The 12,873-nt window shown below is 43.3% G+C and overlaps 1 protein-coding gene across 1 annotated transcript in view; it reads right to left on the reverse strand.

The window, feature by feature from the left end:
• MUC2 (mucin 2, oligomeric mucus/gel-forming) overlaps positions 1 to 12,873 on the reverse strand; it is a 59,961-nt gene that overhangs the window by 7,133 nt on the left and 39,955 nt on the right. The window contains exons 43-51 of the mRNA XM_066322172.1: positions 12,080 to 12,779; positions 11,290 to 11,484; positions 10,206 to 10,375; positions 5,116 to 6,614; positions 3,826 to 4,000; positions 3,032 to 3,279; positions 1,684 to 1,867; positions 1,352 to 1,556; positions 541 to 719 (exon numbers count right to left, since the gene is read on the reverse strand). Coding sequence (XP_066178269.1) covers positions 541 to 719; positions 1,352 to 1,556; positions 1,684 to 1,867; positions 3,032 to 3,279; positions 3,826 to 4,000; positions 5,116 to 6,614; positions 10,206 to 10,375; positions 11,290 to 11,484; positions 12,080 to 12,779 — 3,555 coding nt within the window. The remainder of the gene's footprint in view (positions 1 to 540; positions 720 to 1,351; positions 1,557 to 1,683; positions 1,868 to 3,031; positions 3,280 to 3,825; positions 4,001 to 5,115; positions 6,615 to 10,205; positions 10,376 to 11,289; positions 11,485 to 12,079; positions 12,780 to 12,873) is intronic.

Raw genomic sequence — 12,873 nt, forward strand, 5'->3', positions numbered from 1 at the left:
CATTTTTCTATGTATCTGTGACAATCCTGAGAAGCAAAGAGGAAAAAATCCTAGATAGACTCATATCTCTACATTGAATAATTTTGTGCAATTTAGCCATAGAGATATATGTACTTTACACTAAGGTGATAAAGCCAAGAGTCTACATCTTGATTAAAAATTTTTCACATAATTTCAGTCTCTTTTGCACATATTCTCAAAGGGGAGTGTCATCCTTCCCTTTGTGCTCTTACTACAGATGAAAACTAATGTACATATCACCAAACAGTGATCTGCTGATGCCTGCAAAGCATACAAATGCCTGCATACAAAAAAGTATGTACTGATACAGGATGTTTCTGGCCAAGTCAATACATGTATATTTTTGCAGGCCCATTTATCATTGCCATTGTTAAAAATGTTACCTGCAAAATTACTTAAGGAGAGCAGCTGCTGTGATTTATTGGTGTCTTCATTACTCTGAGAGCAGTATGACATTACTGCTGAAACAGTTCCACATAATCTTCCTTAATAATTCAAGATGAATGGCCAGATACTTACTGCATACGCCATTGGTGTGTTTTCTCCAGTCAATGCACACGCCTTGATCAGCACAGGTGGCAGCATAGATCTGCAGACTTGAGCATTCCAGGTCTAGGTTGGGAAGTACACAGCTATCAAAAACACAGGCTGCATAGTACTTTTCAGGCTGGACAAATGCATGGCACGGCTTGAACACACTAGAAATAGAAATATTTATCATTATTAGTTACTGAATGATCCAAACATTTTTCAATGGGCCTAACATATTATGATGTAGCAACAGTGGACATGGGAGATTAAGGATCTGTGGATGTGGACTATTGATGAGAGATTTGTGCTAAGAACAGTTATCCAGATAGTAACCTTCTAAGATATCTTAAAATATTCTTCCCTCTCCCACAAAACACTTAGACTCCAACATTTTGGGTCCAGGAGCTGTGTATTATTGGTTGCAACCATGTGCTTGCTATGTCTTTAAAGCAATTTTGATTTTTTTTTTCTTTTTCAGTTCTAACATGGTGTTCTAAAAATTAAGAGCTCTGTTTTCAGTTGGACTCTGTTTTCTGCTAAGTATATTTGGCAAAAGGCAAGAACATGGGACAGGGGAGGACAGAGAGTGTAGAAGAATATGGGAACATCAACAAAGGTTAATGTGCCAGCCAGAGGGTTGAAAGAAACTGTCAGCAAAAAATAACAACCAGAAGTAGTAGCAAATCATAAAGATACAAGAAATGGAGCAATAGTTAGAAACACTTTCCATTGGTAAATTAGTTCTAAAATGTCATTTAAATCAAAGACCAAACACTTGTAAAACCAAGAGGAATGTTACCTTCCCAAAAGAAGCTCACAGATGGAAGATTCTTTGCAAGGCTGTGTTGGTGTTGTGCTAGGTGGACGTGTAGGAGTTAGGCCTGGAGAGCACTGTGGTTTGGAAGGATCAACAACTACCCAATGATCTGCCATGGTTTCACAGTTTGCTGCAATGTTTCCATTTGGCAGCATGCAGTCATCTGCCGTGTTGTTATTGCAAGTACCTAAGGGTGGTAAGGGGAGAAAGAATTCACTGACAGATTTGTTAGAAAATTCCATTCATCTTTGCAGCACTGTCATTGGCTGTCATTGTGGTTTTCTGAGAGTGCAAAACTGAAGAGTAAGCCTTACCACACTGTCCCTGGGTGTTGTTGCCAAACAGGCTGTAGGGCATTCTGATAGAAAATGACAAGCCATTGTAGGTCACATTCATCTTCAGCTCAGGAATTTCCACAACTCGATTTATGCCTGACTCATAGATGCTCACACCAAACTTCTTGTAAGGCAAAGCCACGAGCTGGTTGTTTACTGTCACCTAATAAATAAAGGAAAACAGAAAAGAGGCATAAATTTAGATTGATTTTTCAAAACAATTGACTGTTCCTTTGTTTTGCAGTGAGAACGTAAAGGTAAATAACATCCTTTTAATTTGCAACAAATGTTCCTGCCTTTCCTTTGTTACTGAAAACAAACTGTTGCTTTTCTTCTCTGAGCCACAAAAGCCCATCAACCTCAGACAAATGAGGCTATAAATTCAAGGTTTAAACTAGCTAAATCCTAACACTCAACAGACTTAAGAGAGCCTGTGGCATCAAGGACTCCTCATGAAAGTAGAATATAAAATTCTCCTAAATTCATATGGTATAAAGTTTTAGTTTTCTTGCCATAAAGGGAATGTGGTTATAGGAAAATTAAATAATGAAAATAAAACTAAAATGGTATTATTTATTTAAATACAATAGCCATTATATACCTGAGAAACTAACATTACTACCTTCACTCAGCAACTGGAGATTGCTTTGTTTTACAGAAAAAAAAAAAAAAGAGATCTGAATTTTGTAAATTTTCAACAATATGTTGCAACCTAACTTGCAATATTCTCACACAGTAATGTGCAAAAAATAAACCAAACAAACAGTAAAAAGTTACAAAAAGCCCCAAACACTTCTCACTAATTTTGAAGCCAAAAAACTCTGACCTAACATTTATCAATGGAATAAACATATAAGTGCCTGATTCTGAAAAATTAAAAAAATGACACAAGTCAAGGCTATTAATGGCATTTTTAAAAAATGCTTCAGGCCAGCACTTTATTGTTATGTCTACCTTATGTTATCTCCTCTCATTCCACATTGGTTTCCTTTGTTCCATTAATGTTAATAATAAATTAACTTATTTTATATCCTTAACTCTTAGCAATTTGTCCACACTTGTGTATTTAGGAGAGATATGCATAGATTTGAGATTAAAAAGACAAGAAGTTGTAGATTTTTTTCTCCCCCCCCCGATTCAGAGTAAAAAAATGCTTTGAAGTAGTCCTTAGAAGTCCGTTGAAGCAGTGCCTGCCATTTTATAATCTAAATTGTTACTGAATCTAAAACACAGAAGAATTTTTTTCCCAAACATTGTGAATATAATTATTCTGTTGATGCAGTATTAATATCTGAATCAATAAATCAATGGTAGCATTCTTTCGTACCTCCACTTGTACAGTATTTGGCTGTGCTGTTCTGAGCCTCACTTCCTGAGTCTCGTGTCTCACGATGAGAGTTCGAGGACAGGACACTACATCTCGTGAATCACAATGGTAGTTATCAATGTAGACACCAAAGTTGTCAACTTTCTTATTGATCTCTTCCACAAGGACGTATGTACAATTCCCTTGATAGCTGTAGTACAATCCATCAAAAGTCATGTAATGTGGATCTCCCCAGCCAGTGCAGTAGCCTAAAAAAAACCATACAGGCTCTTATGGCAACATATAAAATCATATCAGACTGCAAGCAAAATCTTTAGATGTGGGAAATATCTCAGTGAAGTTTGGGCTTTTTAATTTTAATAAAGTACATATGTCAATGTATGAGCTCATTAGCTAAAAGTCATCAATAAAAACTAAGCGCTTTCAATGCACAGTTCATCTGACATTAATGACAGAAAACTGAGAATAGGCCTAACTGTACCATAGTTATCTTTACCAGTAGTCTGAACAAGTAACATAAAAATAGGATTCTAGCCTTTAGATGTCTGCATCTGGATATTTAAATCACGCTTTGGGAGAACAATTTACTCTACTAACACAATAGTTTTGTAGAACTAATGGCAACTTAAGCAAATCCCTCCATTCCCTAAAAAGAATCAAGAGAGCACTCTAAGCAACACCAGAAGACTGAGTCACAGCCTTGAATGATACTTGTTCCCTGATTAATATTGTTGGTCTTGACAATAGTAGTGTTTCCTCAAGAGATTAAATATTCAAAAAAGATATACACTTACAATCACACTCCCAGTGCCAACAGCATCCATCCTCATCAATGACTGGTACAGGAGACAGTCCATTGGCACACGTTGGTTTTGGAGGTGGGTTGCAGATTACTGGAATCACCTGGACAATGTTGTCTTCTATACATATTACCTTAGTGCAGTTACAGAGCCACCATGATTCACCTTGCTGTGTTTGAAAAGAGAGGGGGAGAAGGGAAATGGAGACAAATCTTAGGATGCAGTGAGACTCACAACAGTTATGCCTGAATATCTTCTGCAGGTTTCTAAAAAGCTTTATTGTTTATTGACAAGTTTTCCCCACCAGAAATCTGAAAATAGGATGGAGGTGCAAAGTGAAAAGCATTACTTACAAAAGTCAAGCCAGTACACCAAAATGGGAATCACCTTTTCTAATTTCAGCTATCTAAAAGTGAGACGTTTTATCTAATCTCATCACCTTAACGTCCTCTCTAAAGAACAGTGAAAGACACTGATCAATATGAATGGGCAATATATGATCACTTCCCTTCCATGGATGCCTAGAACAGATTAATAGCTAAAGCTACAGTGAACACCAACTGTTCAGGGAAAAATATCCAAGGTGATTATGTGGACTGTAATTGCATGAGGTTTTTTCCTATCTTCTACTGGTTTTTCAGCCATGTATAATTTTTATTCCTGCAGATCTACTGAGCAAGTTGTAGGTACCTAAACTATCAGGAGGCTTTAGTAATGTACAAGACACTAATTTATCTGTGTCAGAGGTGGAGGGTTCAAAAAACAGAAAAAAAAGAACTCTGAGTCAAATTTCACAAGCATTTGAATGCAGTGGTCTGTTTCACAGTCCTCTCCGAAACCAGTCTGTGAACAAGTATCACTCATTCCAAACTCAGACAAATTCAGCCCTGTGTATTTTTGTTGGGATGCATTGTAAACACATTAATCACTTTTACCCACTTTGGACTTATTCAAATGCAGAAATAGAAAAGATAGCTTAGCACCACTTAGCTCTTGGTTTCCTCTTCATCAGAGCTATCCTACAACAAAGACAAACACAGAACTGCAATCCAGCTCCTTGCAAAAAGCTTTTTAAAAATTATCCTTGAAGAGCTAAAAGCAATATATAAGTTATCAATCCAAATATCATTGGAAGTCCTGCTGATGCCCAAGAAAACTAAAGAAATAGAACAGACTGATACTTCCTTTCCTATCCAGATTAATGCCTACTCTCTGTGTTATTAACATTGAAGCTATGTGTATAGTCCCCATCCAAAGCACAATGAAAGCATGATATCTACTCACCTCATAAGATTCATTAGGGAAAATAGTACAAGTTTTTTTAGGAGTGGTTGGTGTTAGACTTGTAGTTGAACTTGAGCCATTAACAGGAGGAGTTGTACTGTGTGTGGAACTTCCTGTAGTGGTGACTGCAGTTGATGTTGTAGTAGGCCCAGATGTAGTAGTTGAGCCAGGGGAAAGGGTTTCTAAGGTGGTGGAGGTGGTGGTTGCATTGATTGTGATAAAACTACTAGGGGTGGTTCCTGAAGTGGTGGTAAAGCTTTCTGTTGGAGTAGTACCAGAGGTGGTGGTTGACACAGGGCTGGTTGATGCAGGTGATGTTGTCGGAGTAGTAACAGTTGCAGAGGTTGTGGTTGAGGTACTTATTTCTGTTCCTGCTGTGGTGGTGGGGGAAGTAGACACTGAGGGTGTGGGGCCTGAAGTGGTGATCTTGGTGGTTGATGCTGATCCATTGAATGGGGTTGTTGATATTGGTGGTGATGTTCCTGTAGGGCTGCTAGGTCCTGAGGTTGTGGTGGTGCCAGGGCTAGAAGCAGTGGTAGGTAATCCTGTTGGAGGGCTTGGGGTCCTGATGGTAGTGGTCTCATGGACAGGTGTTTCTGTTACTGGTGTGGTGCTGGTGGATCTTGAGGGTGTGGGGCCTGAAGTGGTGATCTTGGTGGTTGATGCTGATCCATTGAATGGGGTTGTTGATATTGGTGGTGATGTTCCTGTAGGGCTGCTAGGTCCTGAGGTTGTGGTGGTGCCAGGGCTAGAAGCGGTGGTAGGTAATCCTGTTGGAGGGCTTGGGGTCCTGATGGTAGTGGTCTCATGGACAGGTGTTTCTGTTACTGGTGTGGTGCTGGTGGATCTTGAGGGTGTGGGGCCTGAAGTGGTGATCTTGGTGGTTGATGCTGATCCAGTGAATGGGGTTGTTGATATTGGTGGTGATGTTCCTGTAGGGCTGCTAGGTCCTGAGGTTGTGGTGGTGCCAGGGCTAGAAGCGGTGGTAGGTAATCCTGTTGGAGGGCTTGGGGTCCTGATGGTAGTGGTCTCATGGACAGGTGTTTCTGTTACTGGTGTGGTGCTGGTGGATCTTGAGGGTGTGGGGCCTGAAGTGGTGATCTTGGTGGTTGATGCTGATCCAGTGAATGGGGTTGTTGATATTGGTGGTGATGTTCCTGTAGGGCTGCTAGGTCCTGAGGTTGTGGTGGTGCCAGGGCTAGAAGCGGTGGTAGGCAGTCCTGTTGGAGGGCTTGGGGTCCTGATGGTAGTGGTCTCATGGACAGGTGTTTCTGTTACTGGTGTGGTGCTGGTGGATCTTGAGGGTGTGGGGCCTGAAGTGGTGATCTTGGTGGTTGATGCTGATCCAGTGAATGGGGTTGTTGACACTGGTGATGTTGACTGTTGACTAGTGGTGCTTGCAGTAGACACTGTGCTTGTTTCTGTCGTTCTTGTCGTTGGCAGTGGGGCAGTTGAAGGAGTAACTGGAGTGCTTGTCTGTGTCGGAATCTCTGGTGTCTCTTTAAGACAGGGAGAGAACAGAGTATTTTAAGTAGGGAAATCACATTTTCTTCCTAATGTCATCTCATTTTCTACTAAGCCTAAGCATAGGATCTTCAGATAAAAATAAAGCAGAAATTGTTTTATGAATTGTTTTTCCAGAATAATTTTTCCATTCCACTGAGGGATTATTAATAAAATCTCCTACATCTTGCATAGGAGACATTGATATAAGCACCTTATCAACAATCAGTGTCAGAGGGAACATCTTCTGCAGTGTTAAAACTTTATATTGCAGAGAAGAGTTCAGCAGTCTAGAACCAGGGGAATCCACTGAGTAGATCAATGAACTCTGGTTAATACTGTTTTGTTGTTATACTATATTTTATGGAAAGACCATTATTCCCTATGCTTTTTCATGTGGCACATTCATACCAGCATTGATTATACTAAGAGTCATTTGATTCTACAGAAACTGAGCAGTTGCTGGAGTAGTCTGTGTTCCATTTCTAATCCCCAAGCCTTTAACACTACTCACACACAAGCTATTTATAAATACACTTTTCTGCTTTTTCACATGGCCAGTTTTCATTATGGTTGCTTATGGAGACTCCTTTAAAATAGTTTTTGATTAGGATGTTAAAAAGTGTTCATGACTCTCACAGGCCAGCCTCAGAGCCATCTATTTGTGCTTCTATAGCATGATATAAATGACACATAGTAGAGAGAGAACCACTGTGTACATAATAAGTACAGTAATGATGCTAAAGGAATACACTGGTTCTGTCCAGGCAGAACTTGTGGACAGTCCTTCAATGAAAACTAATTCACATTTAGGTGAGGACAGGCAAACACCTTCATGTCCTTCATGCCCTTTAACAGAGGCAGATGAACTGGGGCAGTAGGAGATATGACATTGCTGCTGAAGGGTTAGCTAGGATGTTTTTGAAATATAATCAACTACATTAGTGCAGAATATAGAAATTAAAACACATATTAAGCTGCTAATAAACCCTGCTTTCTAAAACCAGCAAAGGACATGAAACCCTGGGAATTACTTATTTCTTCTTTGGATGGAGTCGAGGGGGTTTTGGTCATAATATTTTGAGGAGCTGAGGTGGTAGTCGAGTATCCAACAGGAATGGTGGTGGTTGTGCTTGGAGGGCTGCTGGTGGTGGTGGTGGAAGTCTCTGGTGGTGGTGGAGTGGTTGTCGATTTTGGTGTGCTCAGTGTGGATGAAGGTGGGGCTGTTAGAAACAACAGGGACAGAGAAAACAGACAAAGACACAAAGGCATCAGTGGGACTCAATGTCAACTGGACAGAAGCTGTGCATGAGGCAGCTGGCACAGAGCTAGAGAGGTCAGCCCACCTTAGCACCAGCTCTTCCTTCCTGGCCCCAAAAAGCATACTATTTGAAATCCATGCACACACAGGGTCATGGTCCTTCCCTTTGAGCAAAGAGATGGTGCTGGAAGGTGCTGCTCATTAAATCAGAGAGACCGACCAATAGGTAAGAGATGAGGAGGAGAAATGCTTTTGATCTTGCTGGGGCTTTCTATCTCTGTGTCATTATCCAGAACACCTTGCTAAATCCTGGAGTAAGAGCTGAGATGGGAAGCTGTGATAAGGGAAGAAAGAATGTGTGGGAATATATTTCTGCCTGATTGGCATGTGGTCTTCCCAATGTGACCCTTAGAAATGGCTTCCAAGAGAGCTGGTGGATCTCATCAGCCAAAAACCACAGTTCAAAGAAAGTCACAGTCTGCAGAATGAAATTATTCCCAAAAGCATATCCATCTTTCCTACATCTAAAACAGCTAACAAGCATTAGCACTGAGAGGGCAAAGGAATGGGAAAGAGGGAAGAAGATCTACACAGTTATGTCCAATCCATACCTAAAATGCCACTATCAAAAAACCAAAGCCATGCCACAACTGCACGTATGTCCAGTGAATATATTCTGACCAGCTGAGGGATGAGGTCCAACAGCAAAAAAGGCAAGATTTCTCATCATTTCAAGATCTGTGAAAGCTGAGCAGCAGCATGAACCTATATATAAATCTCCCCTAAGTCTTTTTGAGTGAGGGAAGACAAGACGTTTCCCCCAGAACCCCAAAACCTTGTTTTTTCTTAAATAGCCAGATGAAAGGCAAGTTTTAAGCAAAGGCTGTTCCATGGATCCTCTGCAGTTCCATCCATCCCTAATCCCACTGAGAGGCAGAATTTGAGGTGCTCATGTGCCTTTAGGGTAACCACAGGAAGGGAACAAACAACAATGCAGGCCAAAGAATTACCTGGAGTTGGTAGGGTGGTGGTGTATGTCGGTGTTGGTGAGGATGTGCCTGAAGTAGTTGAGGTGGGTGTTGGTGATCCAGTACCAGTGGTTGTGGTTGTCGTTGTGCTTGGAGGGCTGCTGGTGGTGGTGGTGGTGGAAGTCTCTGGTGGTTGTGGAGTGGTTGTCGATATTGGAGTGCTCGGTGTGGGTGGAGGTGTGCCTGGTAGAAACAGCAGGGACAGAGAAAACAGACAAAGGCACAAAGCCATGAGTGGGACCCAATGTCAACTCAACAGAAGCTGCACAGGAGGCAGCTGCCACAGAGCTAGAGAGGTCAGCCCACTCTTAGCACAGCAAAAGTCCCAACAACAGCCTTTCCTTTCTGGTCCCAGAAAGGAGACTGCTTGACATCCACGCACAGAGATGGTCATGGCCCTCCTTCCCTGGTGAAGATACTGGGGATGGTGCTGGAAGGTGCTTCTCCACCAGAGAAACCTACCAATAGGTAAGAGATGAGGGGATGAGGGGGAGCAATGCTGTCGATCTGGCTAAGGCTTTCTATCTATGCCTCATTACCTAGAACCCCTGACTAAATCTCACAGTAAGAGCTGAGAGTGGAATATGTGGACCAGGAATGAAGCATGCACTGGAGTAGGTACCTGCCTGATGGTCATGTGATTTTCACAATGTCACCCTGATAAAGGACATCACAGAGTACTAGTGGATCTTGTCAGCCAAAGACCACAGTTCACTGCAAGAGGTGGTATGTACTCAAAAGCAGGGCAGGGGAATCCTTCCTTCCTACATCTATAACCACTGAGAAGCATTAGCACAGAAATGGCCAAGAGGGAGGAGAGAGGGAAACAAGTCTATACAGCTGGGCCTAAAACAGTGCCTAAAGTGCCAGTACAAAAAACCAAAGTCACTGTCCAACTGCACATCATGGGTTCTGTGACTAAATTCTGCCCAGCTGAAGGACATGGTCCAAGAGCTGCAAAAGCAACATTTCCCATCAGTTCAGAATCTGTCTTAGCTGGGCAGCAAGATGAAATACCTTCTCAGGGCACTTTTATATCCAGAAAGACAAGACCTTCTTGTCTGTCCCACAACCCCTGCATCCTCATCACTTTTGAAGCAGCCCAAATGAACTTTGGGAACAACTCATTTCCTGGAATGTCCAAAGGTTACACACGTGCTTGATCCCACACAGAGCCACAAATGGATGTACCCACAGACCTTCATTAATCCCATGGCAAGAACAAAAATGAGAAAAGAACCAGAGAATTTTTTTGTCAGTTCTGTGGTTAGAGGCAGAGGGGTTTTTATGGGAATTACTAGCATTGGCAACATACTTCCAGGAGATGAGATGGTTGTTGGTGATCCAGTACCAGTGGTTGTGGTTGTCGTTGTGCTTGGAGGGCTGCTGGTGGTGGTGGTGGTGGAAGTCTCTGGTGGTTGTGGAGTGGTTGTCGATTTTGGTGTGCTCAGTGTGGACGAAGGTGGGGCTGTTAGAAACAACAGGGACAGAGAAAACAGACAAAGGCACAAAGGCATCAGTGGGACCCAATGTCAACTCAACAGAAGCTGTGCATGAGGCAGCTGGCACAGAGCTAGAGAGGTCAGCCCACCCCTAGCACAGCAAAAGTCCCAACACCAGCCCTTCCTTTCTGGTCCCAGAAAGGAGACTCCTTGAAATTTGTGCACACACAGGGTCATGGCCCTCCTCTCCTAGCACGGGAGTGGGCATAGTGCTGGAAGGTGCTTTGCACCAAATCAGAAAGACCTACCAATAGGGAAGAGATGAGAAGGAGCAATGCTTTTGATCATGCTGGGGATTTCTATCTCTGCCTCATTATCTAGAACACCTGACTAAATCCTGGGGAAAGAGTTCAGAGGGCAAGAGTGATCAGGGAAGGAAGAATGCACAGGCTATGTTCCTGGCTAATTGCCATGTGGTTATCTGATGTCATGAGTTCCCAGAATACTAGTGAATGTTGTCAGGCAAAGACCACAGTTCACAGAAAATCAGTCTGGAAAGTGAAACTGTTTCCAAAAGCATGGCAGGGGAATGCTTCCGTCCTATATCTGTAATAGCTGTCTAAAAAAGTCTACACATCTGTGCCTAAAGACAGCTTGAAATAAAAATGTCACAAAATCAAGCCGCACTCCATTACACTCCTTATGTCTAGTGATGCCACCCTGGCCCGCTGAAAGACAAAGTCCAACAGCAGCAAAAGCTACTAAGTCCTTGTTCCTTCTGAAACAGAGCTGAAGGGCCAGCAATGGACAAACAACGTTTCAGGGGCTGTCCAAAAGTTAAACCCATTCTGATGCCTTACAGAGACAGAAAAAGAGGTGTTCAGAGAACCTCAGTACACCAAAGGCAAAGAACATATGGGAATACAAAATTCAGAAGTACCTGGAGTTGGTAGGGTGGTGGTGTATGTCGGTGTTGGTGAGGATGTGCCTGAAGTAGTTGAGGTGGGTGTTGGTGATCCAGTACCAGTGGTGGTTGTTGTTGTGCTTGGAGGGCTGCTGGTGGTGGTGGTGGAAGTCTCTGGTGGTTGTGGAGTCGTTGTCGATACTGGAGTGCTCGGTGTGGACGAATGTGGGGCTGTTAGGAACAGCAGGGACAGAGAAAACAGACAAAGGCACAAAGCCATGAGTGGGACCCAATGTCAACTCAACAGAAGCTGCACAGGAGCCAGCTGCCACAGACATAAAGAGATCAGACCATCCCTAACACACCAAAGGCCCAAGCACCAGCCCTGCCTTTCTTGCCCCTCAAAGCAGAATCTATGACATCCCTGCACACACAGGGTCACAGCCCTCCAGGCCTGGTGAAGATACTGGGGATAGGGCTGGAAGGTGCTTCTCCCAAAACCAGAGAGATCTACCAAGAGGGAAGAGAGGAGGGGGAGTAATACTTTTCATCTACTGGGGGCTTTCTGTCTCTGCCTCATTACCTGAATACCTCACTCACTCATGGAGTAAGAGCTGAGATGGCAGTTTGTGGTCAGGGAAGGATGTATGCACAGTATCAAGAGGATCAATATCTCCACAGGAAAGCAGGAAATAAACCCTTGTATCCTTGCTCCTCCTGAAATAGCCAGCCCAAGGGAGACCTTTGGGCAAAGGCCACTTCAGGGGATACACAGCAATTAGTCCCATCTCAGATCGCATATGGAGGCACAAATGGAGGTGCTCACAGCCCTACAGCAATGAAACTGAAATTCCCCACAGCAATGAAACACGTGAGAGCACAGATCAGAGAAGTACCTGGAGTTGATGTGGTAGTGGTGTATGTTGGTGTGGGCGTGGATGTGCTTGAAGTAGTTGAAATGGGTGTTGTTGAGACAGGAAGAGTAGTTGTTCTTTGCGAGGTGGTGCTGCCGCTGGTCGTGGTGCTGGGTGGCATCGTGGTGGTGGTGGTGGTGGTGGTGGGGGTAGGGGTGGCACTGCTGGGAGTCTCCCTTGTTGTCTCCCCTGTTGTTGGCGTTGGAGTGGTTGTTGATACTGGAGGGGACACACTGCTCGTTGTGGATGAAGGTGTGGAAACTGTGGTGCTCGTGGTGCTTGGAGGTGGAAGACACTCTGGTTTGTTGGGGGTGCAGCAGACACTGATCTCGTAGTTGAGGCAGACTGGCATTGGTATTATACCTCCGATCTGCTGATCTTTATTGTTACAGATGAGCCCTACGTTAACATCACATACCACTTTCTGCCCTAAATCTGCAATGGGAGTGTTGGGGAATTTCTGTGATCGGCATGAAATATTCTCAGCTTTCGCACACTCCCAGGAGGAGTTGTTCTTCCAAATGTTCTCAAAGGTTTCGTAGTCACCACCGTTCCTGTCAGAAGAATTTGGGTAAGACACATCGATCCAGTCCGACCAGATGCACTCACACGCTGGAGGAGACAACAAAACAGACAATGAGAAACACACAGGACAGAGACAACAATGCAGGGCACCAGCTCACACACAGGTGGTGCCCTGGGCCTC

Source organism: Sylvia atricapilla, chromosome 6 (assembly GCF_009819655.1).
Source record: "Sylvia atricapilla isolate bSylAtr1 chromosome 6, bSylAtr1.pri, whole genome shotgun sequence".
Lineage (NCBI taxonomy): Eukaryota > Metazoa > Chordata > Aves > Passeriformes > Sylviidae > Sylvia > Sylvia atricapilla.